The sequence below is a fragment of the Ctenopharyngodon idella genome, chromosome 21, assembly GCF_019924925.1.
Source record: "Ctenopharyngodon idella isolate HZGC_01 chromosome 21, HZGC01, whole genome shotgun sequence".
Lineage (NCBI taxonomy): Eukaryota > Metazoa > Chordata > Actinopteri > Cypriniformes > Xenocyprididae > Ctenopharyngodon > Ctenopharyngodon idella.
The window spans coordinates 14077280-14105265 of NC_067240.1; the positions used below are offsets into that span (position 1 = coordinate 14077280).

At 35.7% G+C, this 27986-nt stretch overlaps 5 protein-coding genes across 10 annotated transcripts; 1 reads left to right on the forward strand and 4 right to left on the reverse strand.

The window, feature by feature from the left end:
• Window positions 1-750: 750 nt before the first annotated feature.
• LOC127503309 (uncharacterized) lies at window positions 751-7398 on the reverse strand. Of its 5 annotated transcripts, XM_051876951.1 has the most exons (4): window positions 7307-7395; window positions 5731-5790; window positions 5310-5566; window positions 751-2495 (listed from the first exon to the last, which is right to left on the reverse strand). In XM_051876951.1, exons 3-4 carry the CDS (start codon window positions 5556-5558, stop codon window positions 1893-1895), a joined length of 852 nt encoding a protein of 283 aa, XP_051732911.1. In that variant the 5' UTR covers window positions 5559-5566; window positions 5731-5790; window positions 7307-7395; the 3' UTR covers window positions 751-1892. The 5 variants fall into 5 exon arrangements, with proteins under 5 accessions (XP_051732911.1, XP_051732910.1, XP_051732912.1 ...); XM_051876950.1 differs by lacking the exon at window positions 7307-7395 and having other exon boundaries at window positions 5731-7300; XM_051876952.1 differs by lacking the exons at window positions 5310-5566; window positions 5731-5790; window positions 7307-7395 and adding exons at window positions 2879-2943; window positions 3602-4716 and having other exon boundaries at window positions 751-2752.
• Window positions 7399-14298: 6900 nt separating this feature from the next.
• Window positions 14299-20114, forward strand: bud13 (BUD13 homolog). Its single transcript, XM_051878426.1, has 11 exons — window positions 14299-14495; window positions 14659-14752; window positions 14932-15013; window positions 16206-16254; window positions 16344-16585; window positions 16684-16967; window positions 18970-19078; window positions 19161-19299; window positions 19379-19569; window positions 19708-19789; window positions 19878-20114. The coding sequence occupies exons 1-11, from the start codon at window positions 14353-14355 to the stop codon at window positions 19969-19971; spliced, it is 1509 nt and encodes a 502-aa protein (XP_051734386.1). The 5' UTR covers window positions 14299-14352; the 3' UTR covers window positions 19972-20114.
• On the reverse strand, window positions 20085-23118 carry si:dkeyp-69c1.9 (uncharacterized). Of its 2 annotated transcripts, none has more exons than XM_051878428.1 (5): window positions 22934-23118; window positions 22428-22609; window positions 22154-22276; window positions 20750-20975; window positions 20085-20655 (listed from the first exon to the last, which is right to left on the reverse strand). In XM_051878428.1, exons 1-5 carry the CDS (start codon window positions 22945-22947, stop codon window positions 20538-20540), a joined length of 663 nt encoding a protein of 220 aa, XP_051734388.1. In that variant the 5' UTR covers window positions 22948-23118; the 3' UTR covers window positions 20085-20537. The 2 variants fall into 2 exon arrangements, with proteins under 2 accessions (XP_051734388.1, XP_051734387.1); XM_051878427.1 differs by having other exon boundaries at window positions 22428-22621; window positions 22934-23102.
• An 836-nt stretch (window positions 23119-23954) lies between these two features.
• c1qb (complement component 1, q subcomponent, B chain) lies at window positions 23955-25363 on the reverse strand. The gene is made up of 3 exons (XM_051877913.1): window positions 25159-25363; window positions 24772-24949; window positions 23955-24616 (listed from the first exon to the last, which is right to left on the reverse strand). The coding sequence occupies exons 1-3, from the start codon at window positions 25159-25161 to the stop codon at window positions 24066-24068; spliced, it is 732 nt and encodes a 243-aa protein (XP_051733873.1). The 5' UTR covers window positions 25162-25363; the 3' UTR covers window positions 23955-24065.
• Window positions 25364-26030: 667 nt separating this feature from the next.
• Window positions 26031-27805, reverse strand: c1qc (complement component 1, q subcomponent, C chain). The gene is made up of 2 exons (XM_051877912.1): window positions 27537-27805; window positions 26031-26734 (listed from the first exon to the last, which is right to left on the reverse strand). Exons 1-2 carry the CDS (start codon window positions 27703-27705, stop codon window positions 26169-26171), a joined length of 735 nt encoding a protein of 244 aa, XP_051733872.1. The 5' UTR covers window positions 27706-27805; the 3' UTR covers window positions 26031-26168.
• Between the last annotated feature and the right edge of the window lie 181 nt (window positions 27806-27986).

A 27986-nucleotide genomic window follows, 5' to 3' on the forward strand; every position in this document is an offset into this window, starting at 1 on the left:
CAATATAGTCTTAAACAGTGTCGTTGAGGGCATACAAGAATACTTCAAGCTGTTATTTGAACCGGCACATTTCAAAACTGTATGCTAGCACTTTCTGAAAGTAAAAATGGACTAAAGGAACTCACTTTGAAGGCACGGTTGATGTCATCAAGCAGCTGTCGCGTACACGGACAGTCGAAACCAATTAAAACCTTACTTTCAGCGGGGCGGGATATTTCTCAACCAATCAAATCTTTCGTTTTTAGCTCATCTACAATATAAAACAATACACGTGCTAAAGGAGTGATGTTTCTGGCCCTAAATGTTTTTCACTGTTTAACGTTAACATATTTGAGGATTTAAACACAAGCTATCACACTATATGGAAATACTGACTATTCCAGTGCGAAATTCTGATAGTTGCTCTTTTATGTGTGATTTTTCTCCTCGTTCCTCTTTTACTTTCACTTTCCCAGTGAATCGCCATTGGCCATCTGACAATCATCACTATCAAGCGACGTAACCACTGCAACCAATCAGGCCACAGCCAAGAAGATTAAAATAGCGCGCCAGTTCAGCTGCTCTTGGTTTATTTGCTCTTTGATATTACTAGTGTTGTTCGGTGTCGTGTTGGTGCACTTCTGAACTGAACAGGCTTTAACGTTTGTTTTTTTACTCCAATATAAAATTCATAGATTTTATTCACAAAGTCACCATTTAATAGTTTCCAGGTAAAAGACATGTGGAACTGCATTAACAAGAAAACAACACTATGTTATTATTTATTTCTTTATTATATCTTAATTTACACTATAGGCATATTAACACTTTTTTACCAAAACCATTTTGCATTTTGATTTTACGTTGCTTCAGAAATATAATTACAATAATACACTATTATTAAAATCAATATTATTTAAATAAAATACAAAAAATAAAGCATTACTTATAGTCTACATTTTTCTTTTTAGCAATGGATGAACAAGTAGTGTCAAAATTAAAAAAGGTAGGCCTATATGACACAAAATTTCAAGGCAACTAAAATGTGTTTAAAGGCCCACTGAAGTGCCTTGAAAAGTGCAGCATTATTCAGTATGTTGATGTCATTTCCATTGAAACAGGAAGACAGGGTGGGACATATCGAACAGCTCCTCCCCTTTTTTAAAAATATCCAATAACCTTTAGTTTATATCACAGCTCAGGCCAGAGCCACTGAGCTCAGTAAAGCTGCAGTTCCTCCTAATCTATAACCATTCCTCCTCCTAATATCCTCCATTATCACTTTAAAATATAGCATTCTGTGCAGAATTCAAATGGGTCTGTTACGTTTTGTGGTCTGCGCCGACTTGCGCATATAATCCACTCTGTGCTATCGTGTCTCTAGACCGGAGCAAACACTAATGTGAAACCAGACTTCATTCGCCCCAAATGGAAAGCATATTTACACTGTCTGAATCGTTCACTATCCCCTATATAGTGCACTATGTACCATTGTAAAGAATAGTAAATGTGTGAACAAGTGACTGATTTTAGCCACAGCTTCAGCGTCTGTTTGGGGGCGGGACGCTTAGATTCTAGAAAGCATTTGATTGGGCAGAAAATCTGATGAGAAGCTGAAGTGTAGAGTGATGTCACCAAGAGACTTCTGAAGGCTTGTATCTTATAAATGTGAATTTTGTCATTGTTTTGGAGCACACTAGCTCATAGATAACCTTAAGGCTAACATAATTCATACTAAAAGCCAAAAAACTTCAATTTAGATTTCATGGGGACTTTGAAGTAGGCATATTTTTGATTAATTTTATCACATTATCAATGTTGTAAGACATGGTCAGCAGCAGAGCACTGTATAATGATCAAACTCTCAATAAAACATTATATTGTAGGATAAAATATATGTTCAGCTAACAAAATCACATACTCCTTAGTTTGGACTTTGGACGAATTACATCAATGACTGTGATTCGTTTTGGATCCCAAACACAGTCTTGCTCGAGACCACTTCGCAGCATCCCACAGTGTGGAGGGCACCAAGCAGTGTCATACTCATGATCATGCCAGGTTTTCTGTAATGGATGACCTTGATAATCAATCCTTTTCACTTTTCCAACATTAACCTTCACTCTCAGAACACTTCTCTGATGCACAGGTACATACAAAGGGACATTAAAGGCCTTTTCTATATCTCGGCTGAGGTAGACTCCACGTCCAAGTATGCCATTAGACTGACAAAAGCCATAAGCTTTGATTTTTTCTGCATCCTCCTTAGATGTGCCATAAAACATTGTGTAGTTTTTACCTTCAACTGGATCAGATAGAATAGTGTTTTGAAGGCTTGGTGGAATTACATCAATTATAGTGATTTGCTTTGGATCCCACACACAGTCTTCTTCAAGATCACTTGACAACATCCCACAGTTTGGAGGACACCAGGCAGTGTCGTACCCATGATCATGCCAGGTTTTCTGCAGTGGATGACCTTGTTGGTCAATCTTCTTCACTTTCCCAACATTGACCTTCACTCTAATAACAACTCTCTCATGCGGCTTGTCAAGTGGGTATCGGCTGGCCTTGTTAAAATCTCGGCTGAGGTAGACGCCACATCCCAGCATTCCATCTTGAGATGGCTGAAAGCCAGAAACTTTGATCTGTTCTGCTGCTCTTTCAGTAGTCCCGTGATACATTCGGTATACTGTACCATTCACAGGCTCTGTATTACTTTGGAGACACGACACACCTGAATACGAGTCACTCTCTGTCCACATGTTTAAACCTAAAGACAAAAAAAAAAACAATCTGTAGTTTTCATGTTCAAGTTTGGATAGAGAACAGCAGAAAGAGGGAGGGAACATTTAGAACATTTGTCTAAATAATCACATTCAGCGTATATGTTACTTACCTCTATGATGACAAATTCAGTCTGAGCAGAGAACAATCGTCTTGGACACACCTTTAACCAATAAGCTGAAGAGGTAGGGGGGGGGAAAGCATCTGTAGCAGCATGAGTCAGTATAGTTTACAGTATATTCTCTCTCTCTCTCTGACAACATATTTACACTTAGCCTAATTTATAATTTTATTTCTAATTCATATAGGCTAATATAATTAATATAGTATTTCATATTTATAAGGTGAATTCAGGGTGATTGGGACACTTTTTGCCATTGAGATGAATTGGAAAAAGTGTCCCAATCAACCTGAATTCACCCTATATGATATTGTTAATGTTTTATTTTGGATTACATGTCTAAATATTGTAATGACAATAAGAACTAGCGTAGCCTATATTCAGTATATGTTTGACCCTAGTTTCGTTTCTGATTTACAGGACTGGAAACCCCTCATTTATTCAGATTAATGAACAATATACAACTCATCTGATATGATTCGAACGGATAAGATAAACACATGAAAGTATTTACTTTTATTTAAAGAGGTCATGAGCTGCATTTTTTTTTCATAATGTTCTCTGAGGTCCACCTATAATGTCAGCGTTTTGATTTTTACATCAAAAAACATCCTAATTTAGAAGAAATAAGCTATTTTCTATCCTGTTTTTGACCATCTCCTCTTTTTTCAGTGTCGTGTTTTAAATAAAATGAAACGTGTTGTTATGTCTTACTGATGACAAAACAGAAGATGTCGTTCCATCGAAGCTTTTATTCAGGATTACAGCGAATGACTTGGACAAAAACAAAAGCTCTAGGTGCTTTCTTCCGCATCCGATAATCCAAAACATTAACCCCATAAACGCCGAAGCAAAAGAAAAAACAGCACATGACAACTGTCACCGTTCGATTTGAGTGCGGGGCTATAGTATAGGGCTTACTACAAAAATATGTTTTTGCTAATATTTCCATCAAGTTATGAAAACTTTATTTCTGATTTTTATTATTATTTTTTTTTAAACATTCAAAACGTCCAGTTTTAGAATGTTCTTTTTCTTGGTTAATGTGAACATTAAAGGAACATTCTATTATTTTGAAAATGCTATGAAAACATTATTTCTAAATGTTTTCTGAATGTTCAAAACGTCCAGTTTTTAAATGTTTTAAGAACTTTTTTTTGTTGGTTATGTAAAAATCCTCCAAACATTCACCCCGGAACTTTGCTTACATTGCCTACTTATCCATTCACTCTCCACACCGCTTATCCTCTCTGGTCACGAGGTTGCTGGAGCCTATCCCACCATTTTGGGCCACCCTGGAAACACCCTGGATCTGGACTGATGGTCAGTCCATCACAGGGCTCACACACAGACAATTAAGTATTGCCAATTTACCTATGCTGCATGTCTTCGAATTGTCAGGGAAACTGGAGTACCTGGAAACCCACAGTGACACACAGTAAGTTATAAACAATATAAATTCCAATATAAATTCAAAGTCACCATTTAAACAGTTTCCAGGTAAAAGACAAATGGAACAGCATTAACAAGAAAACAACACTACAGTTTTTATTATTTATTTCTTTATTTAGAGTGCATGACACACTTTTTACCAAAGCCATTTTGCATTTTGATTTTACATTGCTTCAAAAGTAGCCTATGCAGGCTGATATTTATGACACAAAACTTCACTAAAATGTGTTTAAAGTATTTTAAATTAATTTTATTTCTCCAGCTTCAAAATCAGATAATGTTGTAAGACATGGTCAGAGCACTGTATAATGATCAAATTCTCAATAAAACGCTATATTGTAGGATAAAATATAGCTAGGATTTTCATTGCTCAGCTAACAAACATCACTTAGTTTCTACGAATTACATCAATGACTGTGATTCGTTTTGGATCCCAAACACAGTCTTGCTCAAGACCACGTCGCACCAATCCATATACTAGAGGGCACCAAGCAGTGTCATACTCATGATGCCAGGTTTTCTGTAATGGATGACCTTTATAATCAATCTTTTTCACTTTTCCAACATTAACCTTCACTCTCAGAACACTTCTCTGGTGCACAGGTACATGCACAGGGACATTAAAGGCCTTTTCTATATCTCGGCTGAGGTAGACTCCACGTCCAAGTATGCCATTAGACTGACAGAAGCCATGAGCTTTGATTTTTTCTGCATCCTCCTTAGATGTGCCATAAAACATTGTGTAGTTTTTGCCTTCAACTGGAACAGCTGGAAGAGCATTTTGAAGGCTTGGTGGAATTACATCAATAATAGTGATTCGCTTTGGATCCCACACACAGTCTTCTTCAAGATCACTTGGCACCATCCCACAGTTTGGAGGACACCAGGCAGTGTCATACCCATGATCATGCCAGGTTTTCTGCAGTGGATGATATTGTTTGTCAATCTTCTTCACTTTCCCAACATTGACCTTCACTCTAATAACAACTCTCTCATGCGGCTTGTCAAGTGGGTATCGGCTGGCCTTGTTAAGATCTCGGCTGAGGTAGACGCCACGTCCCAGCATTCCATCTTGAGATGGCTGAAAGCCAGAAACTTTGATCTGTTCTGCTGCTCTTTCAGTAGTCCCGTGATACATTCGGTATACTGTACCATTCACAGGCTCTGTATTACTTTGGAGACATGGCACACCTGGATACACGTCACTCTCTGTCCACATGTTTAAACCTAAAAACAAAAAAAATAACCAATCTGTAGTTTTCATGTTCAAGTTTGGATAACAGCAGAAAGAGGGAGGGAAAACAATAAGGAGGAATACATTTGTTTTTGGTACATTATAGAATATTAGAACATTTGTCTAAAAAATCACATTCAGGGTTTTAACTACTTACCTCTGACAGATTCAGTCTAAGCAGATAACAATCGTCTTAGACACACCTTTAACCAATAAACTGAAGAGGCAAGAAAAAAGTATCTGAAGCAGCGCAAAAGAGTACAGTGTACAGTATTTTTTTCTCTAATATTTGCACTTAATTTGACAATGCAGATAGTTTTATTCTATGAAATGTTAGCACATACATTTATTTACACACTTTCTAAGTGTCATATGGGTAAATGAAAATACACTGAATGTGCTTGTATTTGGGGTACTGAAAATAAGTAAAATTTCTTGGCCAGCGTGGCGTTTCTGTAAAGAGTATGTCAACATTATCAGTCTTCAGATGATTGGATATGGGGTTCAAAGCGCAGGTAGTACAGGTTTGTATGACTCAAGCGTGGACAGAACAATCAGACAATGCTTTGTTAACCCTTTCGCACGTAAGTTTAAAATATTCTGGCTGACCCCCAGCGTGAGTTTTTAAGGCGACCGTTATTTAGAACGTTCCACTTTATTGTTTCCATGGTGCCGCGTCATTGCTTGTCACGTAAAACAGCACAGCGCTGTATGACTGATGATCTGCTTTTAATTTTTCCTTTTTTATTCAAAATATTCACAAATTTGTTAACTATAGCATGAAATATCTGATATTCCGATTGTCAAATATGTGCAAGTGGATGTGTTTTGCTGTTTAAACACCTTTATAACGATCGCGTTAGTAGAGCTGAATGCGCGATGGGCGCCGCCATGTTAGTTTGCGCCGCACAGAGAATCGGATCTGTTGGATTTACAACACGTGAATTCATTCACTTCTCCCGAAATACATGAAAGTAAGTGAGCTAGTCAACTGGGGAAGTATAGAGTAAACTTTAAAGTTACTTTCACAATGTGTATCTGATATGAATAAAACGTGTCGTCTAATTTTAATGGAAAGGGTTGTTATTTCCGCTTCTATAGACATCATTGTGTATTTTACAAACTCTAAATGTATTGTTTTGTTAGTACTCATGTGTATTTAAATGTCTGAAATGTGTATTTAAATGTTTTATTTGGTTGAAAACACTGCATAAATGTTATATATAAAAGTGCTGCGCACATCCGTCTTTGGTTAGCGCCAGCCAAAGCGCGCGCGCACATTTGAATTTGGCAGTTGATCACGTGATGCGCGGAACGTTCTAATCACACCGGTGTTATCGTACGCTCCTGGGGCCAGCCAAGACTGATCACACCGGTGTGAACGTACGCGTCAAAGGGTAAGTCAAATTCAATAGAATGCTAACAAGTCTAATAAGGCTGAGGCTAAATAATGCTGCAGAGACAGGCAAAGTGATACAAATCTGCAGGCACAAATCCAGAAAATGGCAGAGAGTAAACTAGGACAAATGGACCGAATAACAGGCATGAGAAAAACTTTGAAGAATTATACAGTGATATTGACTAAAAGCATTTTTAATTTCATTAAACACAGAATGTTTTAGATAACAATAGTTTAACAGTATAAAATATTTTCACTGGTTATTCTGTGATTTTTTAAGCTTTATGACCAAAAGCACAAGATATATTTTCACCAAGACAAAGTGGCGCCTTACCTGTGATATCGCTTCTAATGCTGAATGTTTGCCTTCTGAAAGCAGGCATATATAAATACAAATCTTTCAGGGCGTGTCCACGCTGGAAAATGAGTTTCAGTTTCTATTATGGATTGCACTTTATGTATGAAATTCATAAAACGTAGAGCTGTAAATTTGATTGATAATTTTATTTTATGTTTATAATATTAAGATATATAAAAATGTGGAAGAAATTTTATTTATATGTATGCTTTTATTAATATGTTATTATGCTTATGGAACATGGTATTATGTTTGTATTTTTGTACTGCTTAGAGAGACAGGATGTAGTTATTTTTTTTCACTAGGATATCATGTGGTTTCACATGCTTCTCTGCCTTTGCCTGAACAAAGAATAGTTATTGATCCTATAGATGTGTAAGGTCATTGTATGACAGAAAATAAGAAAAGTGTAACTATCATACGACAGGAGAAAGAATACACTCATATAGAAAAATGGTAAACAATGTTCCTAATAAGGTAAAAGAAATTATATGAGGGCCTTGAAATTTAGAGAGATATAAATATGGGAGAAGCCCTCCCTTCCTTATCACACACTCTGCAGCAACTTTGAGTCTCTGTATGACTGTTTGACCTTTTTCTTGCAAGAAAATAAAACCTTTGAGAAAGACAATTGGATCTTGTCTCTTATGTGATATTATTTTATTGCCACCATAAAACTAGTGAATATATGACTTGGTAAAACTGTTGACTTTTTTGTTTTCTCCAACATCCAAAAGCCTTGAGACTCTTGTACAATATTGATAGGTCTGAAGCAAACCAGGTAAAGATGTAACCTTTTGTTAGACTTCTGTAAAAAAAGCAGGAACTGCACTGATCTCAGTTTTACATTAACTTTATAAAATACTTGAACTGCTGAATTATATGATATGAATATTTCTAATTAATTCCCTTAATGTAATGAATATAGTATTTAATATTTGCATGTGATATTTTATTTTAGATTACATGTTTAATTAATATTGCAATGAAAATCAGAACTATATTATTTACCCCATTTTCCTATATGATTTAAGTTTTGTTTCTGATTTACAGGACTGTTTCCCTGGAAATCCCTCAATCACCTTATCAGGAAATATTTACTGTGACTGAAGGTTTGAACATGCCCAGTTAATGAACAATAAATACAACTCTTCTGATATGATTCTAACAGATAAGATTAACACACACAATTATTTATTTACTTTCATATAAAGCTACACAAGAAAAATATCTGTGACCAATATACCAGTTTCCGTGTTAGAAACTCGCTCCAGACCTGTAAATAGTAAATGCTATATATTTTAGTGTATTTTGAAGAGAAAGCACACAGTGTTGGGTGATCACAGGGAGTTTGGTTTAACTAGTGCAGTAAAATCAGTAGGCTACCATCACTTTCTCAGTTTTCACTTTTCCATCATACTGCTTTGCATTCTGTGTCCAGCCTGTTAGAACATGGATGCAAATAAACAAAGAACAAAGAGCTCCTATGTACATTTCTGTACAAGATTGAAAGTAATTGGCAGAGAGATGCTGAAAAATTCATGGTAAATATGAAAGCAAGTTTGATACCAAACTATTTATTTTTTACTGTAAGCATTTGTGATTGTGAATACAGTATTACACAGTACGAAAGAAAAGAAATACATAAACCATGTGTAGTTGGACAGAAATAATGGTTGTGTTTGAAAAAGGAAATCAAGACACTTCCTGTTAGATTTTTGTGTGTTCCATAGGGAACTGTGCATTGTGTTTTGCAAAAAGTGTTTTATGAAATTGTAAACTGAGTCGAAGGCCGAGAATTAGACTTGGTGTGTGGTTCTGGTGTTTAAGTGTCAGGTTTCAGAAATTGTGTGACAAGTAAGGATTTTGTGTGTAAGCGGTTGAAAATTTGCTAGAAAGAAAAGAAAAGAAAAGAAAAGAAAAGACCAATTAAAAGTGAACCCAACAGTATTCTGCTCATTTTGATAGGTGAAATGGCTCAGAAAGTGACTTTATTTTTTCTTTCTTCATGTAAATGAGTGTGCATTGAACACATAAACAAGCAGAGATTGTAGTTCAACCCTGAGCTCCTTTGTCATTTTACAGTACCATGACATGCCCAATTAACCTGACAAAAAAAAGACGACTATATGACTATGTCAGCTTTGAACACAGGTAAAGATCTGGCAGATCTAATAGCGACAGGGAGATCGTTCCACAATTTAGGACCGGCTCGAGAAAAGGTGTGTTCCATACGGTGTCAGAGTTGGGTTTTGTTAAATTAATGTAAAGGTTTGAATGAAGTTTTTCATTTTGCAAAAGAACTGATGTGTTCTGCTACTTTTGAGTGTTTATCTGTGAATTGTGTGTAGTGTTTTGACAAAATGAGCCTTGTTTTTAAAATTGTGCTTAAGCAATCGTAAAAAAAATGTAATTTACATAATAATTGATGATCTTTACAACAGAAGTGAATCAACACTGAACTGACTTCAACCAAACAATGACACTACTTTCTTTTAGAGCTGCTGTACAGCCGAAATGAACTATCTTTGTATTACTGATCATCATTTACCTGTTATCACTATAAAGCTGCTTTGAAACAATCTGTATTGTATACTCAGGCCGGACCCAACATGAAGACGTGATGCTGAAGCAGAATAATAGTCGTGGGCTAATGGTTAGCAAGTCCAACTAGTAATCCAAATGTTGCTGGTTTGATTCCAGCATGGCAGAACATGACTGAGGTGTTCTTGAGCAAGGCACCTAACCCCCAATCGCTGGAATGTGAAGATGTTTTAACTATGAGGAGTATCAAACTCAGAGGCCTTAGTTTAAATTTAAACATGTGGTGGGGGAGAGAGACAAAATAACAAATCACAGAAGTTGGCAGATATGTGGAAAGATCTTGTTTGAATGGTACAGATATTTTTGTTAAGATGTTGTTCTTCTCTGGCCAAAAAAACTTTCTTCTGATGGTAAAACAAATCCTGAGACTTACTTGTGTTTTGTTCTCTTTATTAAGAATATTCCCAGACAGTCCCAAATATAATTTCTGATTCATATATGGGGTGGAATATATGATTTAAAAAAAAATCCAATTATTGCATCTCTCAAAAGTGTTAAGTATATGTTTATTCTGCCTTGATCTACATTATTCTGAATACTGTAGTCTGTTTGTAGAGTATATTATTCGAATGTATTTGGTCCAATAAAATCTAATTTAATTCAGTAAAATCAGTCAATTTTATTTTAACTTAAAGTTTTAATGACAAAATACCAGTAACATTTCCATTGTTTTTTGTTCTTGGTCTCCCCACCCAATAAGAAGATATAAAAATGAAACTCTCAGAAAAACGAAATAATATAAATAGATTAGACATAAAGTCATAGTCTCAAAATGAGGTGCTGAAATTGCTTATATTGGTTATAGACCACAATTCTTTCATGTATTGAATAACAAGCACATTTATCTTTTGCATCAAATTCTCTGTCTTTTTCTACCCTTTTGAACAACATCAACTAAACTAATATTTTTACAGTTAAGTAACAAACTTGATTTTAGCCTTGATTTTGAACACAGACATGCAAATGCAATCTGCAAGCCTGGAAATATTCAAAAATATTACATATACATAAGAAGTTGTCAGATTAATGCAGTAATTCATTTGACAAGAAATCTTGTATTCTTAAAAGTCATGAAAAAAGAAGCAGTACATTTGCAATTTCTATCTATTTTATTTTGGGTTTTTCTTTTTAACAATAATAACCACATTGCACCTTTGGGTAAATTACATCAACGGTCTGAATCCGACGTGGATCCCAAACACAGTCTTCTTCAAGACCACTTCTCACCATCCCACAGTTTGGAGGGCACCAGGCAGTGTCATACCCCTGATCATGCCAAGTTTTCTGCAGTGGATGACCTTGATGGTCAATCTTCTTCACTCTCCCGACATTGACCATCACTCTAATAACAGCCCTTTCATGTTCAGGCAAATGAAGCGGGTATCTGCTGGCCTTGTTAAGATCTCGGCTGAGGTAGACCCCACGTCCCAGCATTCCACCTTGAGATGGCCGAAAGCCCCGGCTCATGATCTGCTGTGCAGCATGTCGAGAGGTCCCATGATACATTAGGTATATTTTACCATTCACGGGCTCCGTGTAGCTTTCGAGACATGGCACACCTGGACACAAGTCATTCTCTGCCCACATGTTTAAATCTAGAGAAAACAAACAAAACTATTCATCCGCTGTTGTATAAAGAAGTGCAAGTAAAGGTTTTAATTTTGAGGATTGTTTAATTTTCATATCAAAGATAGCTTTTGGTGTAAAGTTTAAAGAAATTTGATGCTTACCTCTTGGATGACAAATTTAGACTGTGCACAAGGCTGCTTAAGAGGTGAATATATTGAAGCCACACCTTCAACAAGATGGAAACCCCCAAATTTTAAGTTTCGTTTCTTTCGTAAAAAGTTATAACCAGAAACAGCTGCCAGAGAGCAGCAGAATGTGTTCACCTCAAGTCTTGTTTGGAATTTCACAATTCACAGTTTCTTACTGAGTCTTACTGGCATCTTTAAAATCACTTTCAAATTAGTATAGTTGTACAGTTAAGTGTACTACAGTCATAAAGATAACAGTTTAAAGATATAAAAAGAAATAAGTGTAATACAGAATGTTTGTCTTGCCAATGAAATACTGCACAGCTGCAGATCAAAGGAAGTGATTCATTTCAAAGACATTTCCTGGAAATGATCCACTGCATTTGAACATAGGCACATCCATCTCCTGTAAAAAGCTGTGACCTTGCATTTTTGTGATAAGCAACCATTAAAAAGGTCCAGCAGAGGTGGATCAGAGTCAGATATTCTTTACAACACATTTTAAGCATGAATTCTGTGCATTCTGTTGATGTCTGGAACTATTCCAATTACTCATTTTAGGAAGAAATACTTGTGCAGGATGATCACATTTGTTGTGCATAATTTATTGAGTTTTTATTTGAATTATTATTTACCATGGTACACGCATCTAAAAAGCTCTAAAGTTGTATTCTCTCTCTCTCTCTCTCATTTTTTCTGCACTTTAAAAGCCAAATAATTACATTTATTATTAACTTATACAATTGTCTGCTGATTTTTAATGCACAAAGTTAACACAATAAATGCACAGGTGACAATGTCACTTGGCAAAAAATAGTATACCATTTTTTAATTATTTATTTTTTATTTTGCAACAAAGAATACAACATATGCTACAACAGACAATAAACAAAATATTCTAAGAGGGTTAATACCTGGAATTCTAAACTAAAGTGTATTATAGTGTATTATTTATTTTATAAGTATTACACCATTTAACCCTTGTGCTGTGTTGAAAACCCTATCACACTCGTGGTGTTCCCGGTCAAAAATGACCGGCCTGCAAAAAATTGCTTATAAATCTCTTGTTATGCTATGTCAGTCTTTTTGTCAGCTTATTTTCTTTCAATTAGGACAGGTTTTGTGTTTATTTTTGGAATAGATCGATCGTAGGCCTTATTTATCTGAGCTTATGTACCTCAGTTTTTGAGTGAAAAAAGTGTTTTTTTGTGGATAATTTTGTCAATTTTGCACAAAATATGAAAAAAAAAAAAATTGCACCGTTTATCACACTAGTGTGCTTTCATGTTTAAATAGGAAATTTGTTTTGAAATGGTTTTATTTTGTTTATATTTATTACAAAATGGCACAAAATCACACTTGTAGTGTTCCTGGCCTGCAGAAAAATAACTTATAAATCACTTGTTACACTATTTTATTACCAAATATTGGATATTCAACTTGTTTCCTTTGAATTAGGACAGGTTTTGTATTCATTTTTGAAACTGATTAATCGTAGGCCTCATTAATCTGAGCCTCACTGATTTGAAGATAAAGTTCATCTCTGTGCAAAAGAAAGCCTGTAATACTCAAAATAGTTTGTTTGTGTACATGAACGTGTGTGAATGTGCACGGATGCACAAGTATGCATGTATCCACACATGTGGAGGTCCGAGGCCTTAATTTTTGCTCGCCCACATGTATATATGTGAACATGAACATGATGAACATGCTCCTGAACACTGGTTGTTTCTCTGATTTTCGACTCCCCATTCATTTTCAATGGACGGTCATTTTTGACCAATATAAGCTCAGATCAGTGAGGCCTACAATCAATCAGTTTCAAAAATAAATACAAAACCTGTCCTAATTTAAAGAAAACAAGTTGACAAAAAGATTGAATCCAATATTTGGTGATAAAATAATGTAGTGATTTATAAGTTATTTTTGTAGGCCGATCATTTTTGACCGGGAACACCAGGGGAGATTTTATGCCTTTTGTAATAAATAAAAACCAAAATAAAAACATTTCAAAACACATTTCCTGCTTAAACATTAAAGCACACTAGTGTGATAAACAACGTAATTTTTTTTCATATTTTTTGTAAAAAAATTATCCACAAAAAAAACACTTTTTTCACTCAAAAATTGAGGTGCGGACTCTCAGATAAATGAGACCTACGATTAATCAGATGCAAAAAGAAATACAAAACCAGTCCTAAATGAAAGAAAACAAGCTAACAAAAAGATTGAATCCAATATTTGGTGATAATATAGCATAATGAGAGATTTATAAGCAATTGTTTGTAAGCTGGTCATTTTTGACTAGGAACACCACAAGTGTGACAAGGTGAAAAACCTTCCCCAAAAAAGTACGAAAATTATTATCAAAAAAAAATTTGAGAAGTTTGTTCGCACAGGGTAGGCTATAACTACTTCTCAATTTTTTTTGATAATTTTCGTACTTTTTTGGGGTACATTAACTAGTATTTTCGGGAAAAAGAAAATCTTCGTCGGGTCAAAATGAGGGTCAAGGAACTTTAACAACTTTTGCTTCTTTTGTCGAAGAAGCCAGACTTCTTTCTATTCTATGTCTGAATTTATTAGTCCAAAAACTTGTATTTTGCGTTGTGATTTTTGTCCCTTAGCAGCGTCCGTTCGGTGACGTAATACATAAACAAGATGGCTACTTCCACAGACATTGGCAAAGGTGCTGCGCTTAATAAGGCAGATTACCTTAAAAGGTATTTATCAAGTGATGAAGCTGGTAAGAAGTCTAAAGAAAAGAAGATTAAGAAGAAAAGGCCGAAACCCACGGGGAGAGGGTAAATATGATCGGACACACGTAACAGAAATGCAGATATTAGCTCGCGGTGTCTACAGTAATCACTGAACATAATGACATTACGTCTGAGTCTCAAATGCTTAGTAGTTTCTTTAATATTTTGTCAAGTGCTCAAGCAGCGAACTTCTCATTATAAACTACAGGATGAAAATTGTGGATGATGACATTGATTGGAGGCAACTTGCTGCTAATAACGAAGAAAATAAAGAAGACGACGAAGATGATGAGGCGCCTATGGTGTGTAGAAGCACGTTTTTCCTATTTAAAGCTTTTGTAACACTGTCATAGTCAACATAAATACAGGTCTTTAGTGAGCGCTATCAGAAAAGTACTGTGGTACTACCTTGGTTTTTGAACATGGATTGCATTCATGACTAGCAGTGTTAAATGTCTTGGTCAAAATCTGTCTTTTTTAGATTGCAGACGTGATAGATGAACGCCCAGATGAGATCAAGCAGCTCGAGGTATTTCGAACCAGCAAGTGGAAAGTGTTGGGCGGTAAGACGTATACTTTATCCCCCAGTTTCACAGACAAGGCTTAAAGGGTTAGTTCACACAAAAATGAAATTTCTGTCATTAATTACTCATCCATCATGTCGTTTCATACCTGTAAAACCTTCATTCATCTTCAGAACACAAATTTAGTATTTTTGTTGAATTTGACGAGTTTTTTTTATCCCCTATAGAAAGCAACAAAATTGACACATTCAAGGTTCAGAAAAGTATCAAAGACATCGTTATATCAACTGTGACTACAGTGGTTCAACCTTAATGTTATGAAGCAACAAAATAATTTTTGTGTGCAAAACAACAAAAATAACGACTTTATTTCTTCTGTACCCTGTCATTCTCTTACGCTGTTTACGTTGTATAGGCGGTGCAGGCTTCCGGGTTCTATGTCAGAACAGCAACTCGGTATTGGCCGACGTTGTACACGTGAGCAGCTTGACGCATGAGTGTGATGCTGACGCAGGAGCCGGCCAATACTGAATCAACCTTGTGACGTAGAACACGGAAACGCTGCACTGTCTATACAATGTAAACAGCATAGGAGAATGACAGGGTAGAGAAGATATTCTTGAATAAAGTCATTAGTTTTGTTTTTGTCGCTTATTAATAAGGTGTGTATAGAATCTTTTAATAAATTAGTATGTTGCTGTGTACTTTAGTATATGTGCAGGTCAAGGCAGTTGGTTTAGGTTTTTTTTTGGCATCTCCATGTGGTCCTGTTCAGTATTGCAACTTGACTTGTCTAAAATGTAAACAAGCTCTGTGCTGTTGCACATACTATACACTCTGAATTCTGAAACTTTTTTTTGCTGTGAATTTTTTTTTTTTTTATGGGTGCTTTGGTGAAGCCTACATAAATGTATGAATTATATGAAATCATATAATTTGGTTATTTGGTGTCCTTTTTTGGAAAGACATATAAATTTACCTTGAAAAAAGCTGAAAAATACAGTTTTGTGAAAATCACACTTCAATCTGATGGTTTACTTTGCTGGATATAGGCAATGATGGCAAAATGGACGCGTTAAACAAGATAAATGGTGTATGCTTAATTTCGCGATAAGTGTTTTTTAAATCTATTGACCCCTAATATATATGTGTGTGTGTGTGTGTGTGTGTGTATGTATATATATGTATTCATATATATAAAAAAAATACACACTCTAATTTTGTGTCTTAGCAACAGAGCAAGATCTCCAAGAAACTCAAGACTCCACATTAGATAGAAGGTAACTGTCATTTTCTTCTTATTCTTATTAAAATATTCTTATTAAAATCATTACTGCATAGAGAGTATAATGAATGTTGCTTTGTTCAGCTCAGACACTGACAGAGGTCGTACAGTGCGACATGACTCACCGGAGAGTTCTCCTGTACAGAAGGTGCGGCACGATTCCCCTGACCTCTCGCCCAAGAGGACTCGGCACGACTCGCCAGATCTCTCTCCTCTGAGCCACAGAACTGAGAACAAAAACAGATGGCATGACTCCTCATCACCTCCACCTCCAAGGAAGAGCCAAATAAGCTCACCCTCCAGAACTCAAAGGCAGCATGATAAAGGTATGAAAATCCATCCACCAATCAGAAACCACATTTACACAACGAATGGAATCCCAAATGATTATTTAGCTTTTAATACTTAAAATAAATCTCTTCAGAGTCCCCACACAGAAAAAAGACAAAAACTGCAGCTTCAGGTGACCTTTCGCCACCCAGGAGACGAGCCCGGACAGGCAAAGGCTCAGACTCCGATCAGTCCCCACCACGCAGACGTCCTCATGGGCGACGGGACTTGGATTCTGATCTGTCTCCACCCAGAAAGAGAGGCCAGGGTGGAAGAGGTTCAGATTCAGATCTTTCTCCTCCCAGGAAGAGGGCACAGGGAGGACGTGGATCTGACTCAGACCTGTCTCCACCACGGAGAACACGCTCTCCTGATGCAGTAAGTTCAGGGTTCATGTTAGAGGATCCTTTATATTAGAGCAGGGGGGCAAAACTTAGTTCCTAGATCCCTGCAGAGTTTAGTTCTGACCCTTCTTGAAGGATTAGCTCACTTTCATATAAAATTTTCCTGATAATTTACTCACCCCCATGTCATCCAAGATGTTCATGTCTTTCTTTCTTCAGTTGAAAAGAACAAATGATCACCTTCCAAGTGGTTCCACCAAAAACGTACTTTCGTATTTTTCAAAAAGCTCACGCTGTATGTCCTACACCTTCCCTATTCTACTTACGGAACGAACGCAGCAGCAGTTACGTTTTTTCCGTAAGTAGTATAGGGAAGGTGTAGGACATTCAGCGTAAGCTTTTTGAAGAATACGAAAGTACGGTTTTGGCGGAAGCACTTGGAAGGCGATCATTTGTTTATATAAAGCATATACATTTTTTTTTAAAATGACTGATCGTTTCGCTAGATAAGACTCTTATTCCTCGTCTGGTATCGTTTAAAGCCTTTGAAGCTGCACTGAAACTATAATTTTGACCTTCAACTGTTTGGAGGCCATTAAAGTCCATTATAAGGAGAATAATCCTGGAATGTTTTCATCAAAAACTTAATTTCTTTTCGACTGAAGAAAGAAAGACATGAACATCTTGGATGACATGGGGGTGAGTAAATTATCAGGAAAATTTTATATGAAAGTGATCTAATCCTTTAAACACGCATACCTGTAGCCTAAAGGACTTAATTAGCTTGATCAGGTGCGTTTAATTAGGGTTGAAGCTAAACTCTCCAGAAACTGATGCTGTGTTCGAAATCGCCCCTATACCCTCATTCACTAATATAGTCCACTTGAAGGAGTGAATGAAATGAGTGAGTGAATTCGGACACTGATTGCACTGGGAGGGCTGCCGATTTCGCATAGTTTGTGCTTGCTGTTTAATAATCATTTGAAATGTAGCAAACTGGCAGCTCCAGAATATTTATGTTAAACTCTGCCATGAAAACTAACATGTACAAACCTTAATTAAACGATTTAATGATCAATTAAAAAGGAAATTATACTTGTATGATATTATACTGGACCAGCGCGGTGTGGAAAATGAATGGATGATTGATTCAGCTGCGGGCGCCATCTCCTGGCGAGACCCGGGAATTCATTCAGCACGCGACTCTCACAGTGCATTATGGGTATTCTCTAGCCGTTGAGCGTGCATAGGTTGTACACTCGTTATTGCAGTGCATTGTGGGATTGAATGAGTGCACTCTGCATAGTCCACTATGGTTTCGGACACCACTACAAATGGCTGTCCCCTCAAATAGTGCCCTATTTAAGGATATAGGGGACGATTTCGGACACAGCCTGAGTTTTGCACATTTGTATTTCTGGTTCTCAACCAGGGGGTCAGGGCCCTAGCAAACTTAAAAGGAGATACAAGATGACTTAAAATTAAATTAAATAAATGATATCAGGTTTTATTTATTTTATTGTATATTTATTTTCATGTAAAGTTTGTGTTTATTTAACTGAATTAAAATGCTAAAAATGTAATGAGGGAAAAATGTAAACTGTAGTATTATTTCTTAAAATTTATTTTAATTTTTTCCCCTCAAAACTCTTTTTTATTTAAGGGCATACATTTATTGTAACTTCTGGAATCACAGAATTAATGTGTAAAATATTACCCCTTTCATAATTTAAAATATTAAATTATTAAATTGTTTCCTCTGAGATCCTGTTATAATGTTAGTACTTAACTTCTTCACGGCCATTTTTCACTCTGACTCTTTAAAATCAATGGTATGTTTTTCTGTTGCTGTGCCTTTTAAGAAACACCCCCTTTGTGGATATAATAAGCCACAGTGTTCATAAAATAAATCCCCTTTTCAGTGGATCTCACATGAAATATATACAATTTCCTTTTTTTTTTTTTCTTCTTCTTCTTTTGGATTAAAGTTGTAGTATGGATTCTTATGTTGAGACTTTTACTGTTCTTGCTTTCAGGCCCCTCGAATGCTATCTGGTGGAGCAGCGGGGCTCGTGTCTGTCGATATTTTGAGGAAAGAACAGGAAGAAATTCGCAGAAAGGAAAAACGCAATCAGCCTCTTGAAGGTTTAATGAAAAGCCATTGTGTTGTTTTATTTTCTTTCATTCATTATGTCGCATGAACATTGATGTTTTTTTGCTCTCTCAGAGGCATCCAGAAATGCGGAGACGATATTTCGAGACAAGTCAGGTAGGACACGTAACCTGGAGCAGGAGAGAGTCGAGTTTAGCAAGAAAGCTGGAGAAAAGGCAGAGAAAGATGAAAAATATGCACAATGGGGAAGAGGGTAAGGTGTATTTAGTGGTGTTCAAATGCAGCTATTTTTTCGGTCTTGTGGCTTTGACATCTGTGCTGTCCTTTTTCAGGCTTGCTCAGGGTGAAATGCAGCAGCAGAATTTAACCGATGCCATGCGGGAGGCACAGAAGCCGCTAGCAAGACACATTGATGATGAAGACCTCGATCGGATGCTGAGGGAGCAAGAAAGGGACGGAGACCCAATGGCAGCTATGCTTCGCAAAAAGAAGGACAAAAATGCTAAGTTAAAAGGAAGCAACGGTAAAACTGAGGAATAATGTCCAAATTCCTATTAGTGATCACAGTTGTTAATGAAGCAGAGTCTAACCTGCAGAGATTAATCTGAAAGCAAGCTCACAGTAGTAATCGTAATAATTTACATTTTACTGTTTTCACCAGAAAAACCTCGTTACAAAGGTCCGCCCCCACCTCCAAATCGTTTTAACATTATGCCAGGGTATCGCTGGGATGGAGTTGACAGGTAAGAGATTTAGATTGATGAAAGTCAGCTGGTATCTTGATGTTAACTTATGAAAACGAGTTAATTGACTTTTCCTATGATTCTTTAGGTCCAACGGTTTTGAGCAGAAGCGATACTCTAGGATGGCAGATAAGAAAGCTGTCCAAGAGATGGCGTACAAGTGGAGCGTGGAAGACATGTAGATGTCGATGTAGATACGGAAGATTCCTTGTGTGCCATCATGAATCAGGACTTTTGATCGAAAAGCAAGACATTTTGTGTGCAGTTATCAGTCCTACTGTGTACAAGAAACATGTTCCTTATTAAATGCTACTTTTTTAATAAATCTGTTTTTATCAGTGTCATTTCAAACTCAATAATTTTAATTAACAGAACAAATTAAGTGACAGACAAATTTAGATAATGCAGCCTACATTATTTTGGATATAGATAGATCGATATACTACTATTCAAAAACAAAAACAAGTCGTTTCCTGTCAACTTCAAAATAACAGTTCTATTTTAATTATTTTCTTTAATTTTTAAGTTAAAATTTTAAATCTTAAAATGTAATTTATTCCAGTAAAGGCAAAGCTGAATTTTTAGCATCCATTACTCCAGTCTTCAGTGTCACATTATCCTTCAGAAATCATTCTAATATGCCGATTTAGTGCTCAAGAAATATTTCTTACTGTTATCAATGTTGAAAAGTACCACATTAAATTGGATTTTTTAGTATTATTATTAATGCATCCAGTGTATAAATGCACTATAATGATTCTCTCTGGCCTTCTTCTGTTCTTTTGAGTCGGGCAGGGGCTGGACGGGCATGCACAGAAACATCCCAGCCTGGAAAAGCCTCTTGCTGTACTGTTCTGTAGTCAGCTCTATAGAAAAGAGATTTAATTTGATTGCTTTCACAATATTTTCAGTTCAGATTTCAGGTAAAACAGAATATAAGTTCATGGGTTGTACACTTGCCTCATTGAAGTGTTGATCGCCAGGTTGTCGGGATGAGGTACGACCTGATTTCTCCTAATATAGATTCTCTTTGGGGCTGGGAAGTCCTGCTGGTAAAGAGAACATCTCTGTGCTTGGCCAGTCCTGTTGTCTCTTGCTGGTACTTTTCCCTGCCATGCAATTGGAGCGTCATCTAGGTTGTAAGAAGGGTAATCCTCCCTGTTTGTTGTGCTGAAGCTCCTGTCCCCTGCAATTATGTAGAGATAATAATGTTTGGCTCATAGATCTCCAAAATAGGTTAGGTAGGGTTAATTCAGTGGCAAAAAAGTGTTCCAATTTGCCTAAAATGAATTCATCCTAAGTTTATAATAGATGGTTTATATTGTTTCTAATGGATTCTAATGAAATATTTTCTAGATTTTCATGCCATATCAATTTATGCAGCACTGTAGGATCTTGAAATATATTTTAAAATGTAAATTTAAGTCTTCAGTGTCACATGATCCTTCAGAAATCATTCTAATATGCACTGTAAAAAGTAATACGCTCTATCTACTCAATACAATTGCGGCAACAGATTACAAGCAATATTATTAATTAAATTCAACATATAAGAATTTAGTTTGAATTAATCAAACTAATTCCTTAAAAGTCAACCATTTAAAATGTGCAAAATTAGCAAACACCATTAAAAAACCAAACTGACATAAAAAGGAACTAAACCAACTAAAGGAAACACTGATCACCATAATAGTGACCGAACATTTTCAATAAAATCAACATCTAAACCTCTGTTAATTCATGCGTTTCTCTTTCCTTCAGTGATTCTACAATGTTGGCAAAAAAAAAAAATAAAGAGTTTTAAATTCATCTTTGACGTCTGTCTGTTACTCAGATATTTTGTTTAAATTTTACTTAAATTTTACTCGTTTTAAATGGTTGACATTTAAGGAATTAATCTGATTAATTCTAACTCAATTCTATTTGTTGAATTTAATTAATAATATTGCTTGTAATCTGTTGCCAAAATTTTATGGAGTAGATATTTGTAATAGAAATCTTTTGTAAAATTATAAATGTCTTACCTATTTTTTTTTTTTTTTTAGCAATATGTAAGTAAATAAATAAATGTCTCCTTGCTGAATAAAAGTAATAGTTTTTTAATCTATCCCCAAACTTTTGAATGGTAGTGTTCATAAATATTTCTATTTTTTTCCCCCCAGCCCTCTAATGTGGTCTGCCAAGGAAATCAGTTATTTAATAATGAACTTGATTCAAAATTCAGTGAAATAAGTTAAGACACATGTAAATTAATATTTGGCTCATACCTCCAAAATAGGTCAGGTAAGTTAAAAATAGATGGTTTGTAGCTTCCCTAATTGATACTAATTAATTTATTTTTCCAAATGTGTATGATTTTCATACCATCTAGAGTTAGGTTGCACTGTAGGATCTTCTTTGGCTCTACCTTTGGGCATTTTTTGGGTCCAAATTCACTTTCTGTTGTGGTTACCATCTTTTCCCGCTTACCAGGATAGAGCAGCAAGCCTGAAGAGAAGATTTGACAGCATTTGTCTTCTAAGTGACACTCACTTGTTTAAACATGCTGTAATTGTCTAGTATGTGAATGCTATGTGCCATTTCCTGACTAGCCATATATCTGAAGGAATTCTGAAAAATTTCTTTTTCCACTTGTTACCTGCCAAAGAAGGAAGTTCTCCCAGCATCGGAAAGGCTTGTGGGTGTTTCGACACCATTTGACCATTTTTGAGGAGCAATAAATCTGTTCTACGCCGATGACCAAATGGGATTCTTAGAGATGGTCTCTGCTGCTTGCTGATTGTCTTCTCAAGAGTTGTCATCTTTGAGTTACTATTGAGACTGAAAATATAACTAAAAATGTTCTACATTGTTGTTGTTTTAAATGAATGAAGCTGATTTAAAGATTATACCTGTTTCATATATTTGAATCATGCTTTAAATTCTTAGAGGCTTCTTTAAATTACTCACACTAAAATATTTGCTAATGAGAAACTTCCTATGTCTACAGATCTGATGACTTTATACACCCAGTTTTGAAAACTTTGTGTGCTTTCTGTCTATATATATTCAAAGTAGTTACTGGCTTATTTCAATACCTTTTGAAGAGTTTAAAATGATTTCACCTTGTTCTCTTACAATTAAAATTAGTGCTTTGAAACTTACCTCATGCATGACATGTTTTCTTTGCATAAATCTGATTCCTGAGCAGTTCAGTAGCTTCTGATTTTTGTCACATTCTTGCAGCACAGTGGCATGTTTGGAAACTGCTGTTGCACTCTGTTAGTGGCTGTTGCCATGGCTGCTTTATTCTTTGAAAGCCTGAAGGGTGATGGACTCCGCTCAAGAACAATGAGTGTTCTGTAATAAATACCGTAGACTGACGTGACGCTGTGCTTGTGCTCAGTTCAATCAAACCTGAATAAAACCTGTTGATGTCAGTGTCTTCATATTTATGCTTAAAAACTGATCAATTTCTTAATGGATGATTAACCCTTATGTTTTTAATATGGTTTGGTTATTCCTTGGGATCCAATTTCTATAGAAATGTTTTTTTTCTGTATCATTTTTATATAACCATGAACTAAGATTCCTTGGAACATTCTGGGAACTCAAAATTGTTAGCTGGGAATAGTTAAATTCATACACATATAAATATTTTTATGTATTGTTATAGAAAATGCAAAGAGAGAAAAATGTTTTAATGGTTATGAATGAAGTCTCTTATGTTCACCAATTCTGCATTTATATCAAAATGCAGTAAAAACAGTAATAATATGGAAGATTACTACAATTTAAAAGAACTATTGAATATATTTTAAAATTTAATAAAAAATATTCCTGATGAAAGCTGAATTTTCATCATCATTACTCTAGTCTTCAGTGTCACATGATCCTTCAGAAATCATTCTAATATGCTGATTTGCTGCTTAAGAAAAAAAATCTTATTATTATTAATATTAAAAAGACTTTTTTGTTGCATTATAAATGTCTTTACTTTTTGGGGATAAATTTAAATCCTCCTTGCTGGATAAAAGTATTATCTTTTATTTTATAGTTTACTGACCCCAAACTCTTTCTTTTCTATATATATTATTTTTCCAGCCCTAATTTGGACTGCAAGAAAATTATTAAATAATGAACGTAAAATTAAATTTGCAGTGAAATAAGTCAAGAAACAACAATATATGATAGTTTACAGTTTTAATCAACAGTAACATTGAATATTCCCGAGCAATGGCTACAAATTATGATTTGAGGAAGAGTAAATACAATAGTGTGCCTGTTCAAAATCATTTTATGCATTCATTGGGAAGAGCAAGAAGCCTGTAAAGGTGCAGTCAGTGTCTCTACTGAAGATAGAGCTTGGTGCAGTAGTCTGTATAGACACTTTATCACCTATTTTCAGTGGCAGTACCACAGATCCTGCAGTTACCATCATCATACCAGGTGAATCACAGAAACTGACTTTCTCTTGCTCCCCTACCTGAATCTTTAGGCAGGCAGACTGAGAGGACGAAATGTGGTAGCTGATGTAATACATTCCAGCTATTGTAACGTTGAAGTAACCCACACTCTCCAAATCATCCTCTAACCTGGAGATCAGAGGGATATCAAAGACGATTAAGGTGTCTGCAGGAGCTCTCTGTGACCTAGGACTTTTTTTGTTAGAGAAAACAGAATACTGGGTTGGATCATCAACCCCTGTAAAATCGCCCTTCTCTCCCTTCGGTCCCATTGGCCCCGGTAACCCGTTCAGTCCATTGTCCCCCTTCTGACCAGGCCTGCCTGGGAATCCATGAATTCCAGGGTCCCCTTTTGGCCCAATCACTGGCACTGCATCGTCACCTGCAAACATTCACACAGCAGGGTAACATGAGTTTAAATGCAGACTTTTTATTTAATTTATTGGATTTTTAGCCTTTATTTATAGTGAGTCATGGGAGATAGAAGGCACATTTTTGACTTTCAATATGCAGGTTTTCCAGGCACTATCACTTTACCTGGATCTCCTTTTTCTCCTTTTGTGCCATCCTTCCCATCGGTACCGTGAACTCCTGGAATACCTGGTCTTCCAGGGAAACCCCTGTACCCATCGCATGTATCTGACACAGAGGAAGCCACCAGCAACAACATGATAGCAAGTTGCGGCACTACATGTGCAGTCATGAAGATAAACGCCTGTTTTAAAACAAACAGCATAGTTTAAACAGCATAGTTTAAAAAGAAAATTGTTGGAAAATAACTGAAACGTATAATACAGTAACTGCTAAAACAAGCATGCAAATTTTCAATAATCAAATGCTGCATTACAGTAAGACTTCTTGCAAACAGAAACAAAGCACAGATTTATTCCAATAAGGTTCATAATTAGAAGACTTTAATCTTACCATCTTATCTTCCAAGATAGTGTTGGAAATTCAGACGATGGCCTTAAAGAAGAGTGTTACATTGAATGTTTTTCTCCTGTATGTATGAAGAGCTCTGGTTTGATTTCCCAGCTTCACAGGAGAAGATCAGTGTTGCACAATAAAGGGAAGTAACAAAATGCATATTCATCAGAATCTTGATAAAGTTTGGATTACTTTTTTCATTAGTATTATTAACATTTCATTTTGCTAATGTTTGCAAGTTTCATATCCCTTTTCTGAGAAATTGGAAATGGAAGTCAAGAAATGAAAAGTTTATTACAGATCAAAACATTCAGGGTGCGAAGTATGATGGGGGTCTTTTAAAATGATGCCAGACAAACACAAAATATTGAGTACTGTTTTCAATATTAATAATAAATATTAGAATATTAGAATGATTTCTGAAGGATCATGTGACACTGAAGACTGTAGCAAGGAATGATGCTGAAAATTCAGCTTTGTTATCACAGGGATAAATGCATTTAAAATTAAAATAGAAAACTGTTATTAATTTGTAAAAATATTTCACAATACAACATTTTACAGTATTTTGCTCAAATAAATGCAGCCTTGGTGAGCAGAAGAAACTAATTGGTTGCATAGTATCACATTTTTTAGGTTTAAAAGTTTTTTTATGATTTAGATAACCTGTTTAGACAACTTATAACACAAACACTGTGCGTTATTGTCATTCAGATAATGCTTAGAATTGTAACAATTCATTTTTGAAAAATGTAGAATAATTGTACTTTGTCAGCATTGATTTGCTAGGTCTTGGATTACGTATGTCAAATACAATCAAACATTTGATAAGAATGATAATGTGTATTCAATAAACTTGAGACAAACAATTTACTGAAGCATGATTTTATTTTATTTGATCAGTAGATTTCAATAAGTAATTGTGTACATTTTTCTTATAAGTAATCATACCGTGTTTAATACTTTTCAATGTTCAACTTTATAGTTCAAAACAGTGCAACAATCAATCAGTGTGCATGAATCAGGAAACCTGAGAAAACACTGTCGCCTTTATTCCCTTCTGCATACAAGCCATTATAGCTACCTGTCACCAGCCAGACTTTCTCATTCTCATTCAGATAAACAGCCAGTCCACCAGAGCTCACCTGCTGGCTGCTCCTTTGCAAGTGATCACAGAAATTAGCTACCTTCTTATCATCATGCATTAGGGTTACACACAGACTTTTTTCTTTGGACGATGCATGAAACACAAAATAATAAGTGCCAGGAATTTTACATACAAATTTGCTCTCGTCAGTTTTGAAATGGCCATCGGGATTAGTGATAATATTAGTGAAGCGTATCACAGTATTGGGCTCGGGAGGCAATCTTGTACCACGGGACACACTGAATGCAGACTGCAGGTGAGATTTGGAATTCTCTAAATTGCCTGGGTCCCCTGGCTGTCCTTGGGGGCCATTTGGTCCCCTTTCGCCAAAATCCCCACGGAGACCCCTCTTTCCAGGCATTCCTTTGAGTCCAGTCTCGCCTTTTTCTCCTTTTTTCCTGGTTTCGTAAGGTTTTAGAGGAATCCCTGTTAAGACACACACCAAATGGTCATGTTAGAGGTACAGTATATAGGCCTACACTATCTTTTAAAGACAACTATTGGCATTTTTAACCCTTAATTAGAGGATATATTATTTAGTCTAGTTTTTATCAATGTGTCCACTCAAATACCAAAATATTCCCACCATTTTGGTCATTGCCAGTTTTACTGTTACTAAGTTTTAATGTGGGAAAAGTTGCTCTCTATAGACAGAACTTACACACAAACACATTCAACACACTTTTCTTAATCTCGGATAAAAACCTTTTATTGATACTGTTTCGGTAAGACTTATTTGATCTGAGCTTTGGTAAGAAACTTATATATAGACTTTATAGCTATTAAACAATATTAAACATAGGCCTATAGGCTAAAAGTGGTAACCACGTTCATTTGTTGTGTGTATATATATATATATATATATATATATATATATATATATATATACACATATATATATATATATATAATACTGACAAAATAATCATAAATTGTATCTTTGAATGTTAATCGATTCTTTAAGATGATTCATTAAAAGAACCAACTCATTAGAGTCATTTGGGAATTGCGCTACAATGGTTGCTCTGTATGATTTTGATTCACTAAAAAGAACCGGCTCAAAAGAGTCATTTGTTCGGGATTCAAACTCGCGCGACAACCGTTAACAGAACCGTTTTACAGGTTCTAGTCTAAATAAGAACTGGTTCTCGGTTTTCCACAAACTAAAGCACTCTGAATGTTTTATTTTACATAAAAATAAATAAATAAAAAACAGAGTCAATCTTACCAGGATCTCCTGTCTCTCCCTTCATCCCATGCCTTCCATCACGTCCAGGAAATCCAGGGATACCTGGCAAACCAGGCATCGCTCCAGCACTACAAGTGTCCGTAGAGACCAGATGGAGGCAGAGAGAACCAGCTAAAAGTGTTCCAAAAATTATGTGTCCACCAAACATGTTTGCTGTGGCGCGAGAAGATAACCAGACCAATACGTCTTGAAAGAGTGAGCTCTATAATCTTATACATGTACGCAAGGAGAAGCCAATGAAATGACAATCACAGTTCCTCATTTGCACTGCACGTGTTGCACCCATCCAAGGACCTTTCACAAAACTGTATTCAAACAAAGACTTGTTCATAGTAGCCTATTCATATAGGCCTGTTTTATATGCTATTCCCAACAATAAAGATGCAAATTAGATTTTTTTTTTTTTACATCAATTTTTATTTTCATTAG

Bases quoted from the DNA above. Each gene is read 5' to 3' on its own strand.
- si:dkeyp-69c1.9 (XM_051878427.1), bottom strand. The intron at 22,277-22,427 runs GTAACAAGTGGA...TCTTCTCTTCAG, and splicing joins AGAACTTCCTTCTTTGGCAG to GCTTGCTGCTCTATCCTGGT. The intron at 20,976-22,153 runs GTATGAAAATCA...ACATAATTGCAG, and splicing joins GTGCAACCTAACTCTAGATG to GGGACAGGAGCTTCAGCACA.
- LOC127503309 (XM_051876949.1), bottom strand. From the start codon at position 7,355: ATGCCTGCTTTCAGAAGGCAAACATTCAGCATTAGAAGCGATATCACA. The intron at 5,567-7,306 runs GTAAGGCGCCAC...TTTTGTTTTTAG, and splicing joins CATTAGAAGCGATATCACAG to GTTTAAACATGTGGACAGAG.
- c1qb (XM_051877913.1), bottom strand. The intron at 24,617-24,771 runs GTAAAGTGATAG...GAATGTTTGCAG, and splicing joins AGGAGAAAAAGGAGATCCAG to GTGACGATGCAGTGCCAGTG.
- c1qc (XM_051877912.1), bottom strand. From the start codon at position 27,705: ATGTTTGGTGGACACATAATTTTTGGAACACTTTTAGCTGGTTCTCTC. The intron at 26,735-27,536 runs GTAAGATTGACT...GTGTCTTAACAG, and splicing joins GGGAGAGACAGGAGATCCTG to GGATTCCTCTAAAACCTTAC.
- bud13 (XM_051878426.1), top strand. From the start codon at position 14,353: ATGGCTACTTCCACAGACATTGGCAAAGGTGCTGCGCTTAATAAGGCA. The intron at 14,753-14,931 runs GTGTGTAGAAGC...TGTCTTTTTTAG, and splicing joins AAGATGATGAGGCGCCTATG to ATTGCAGACGTGATAGATGA. The intron at 19,079-19,160 runs GTTTAATGAAAA...TTGCTCTCTCAG, and splicing joins ACGCAATCAGCCTCTTGAAG to AGGCATCCAGAAATGCGGAG.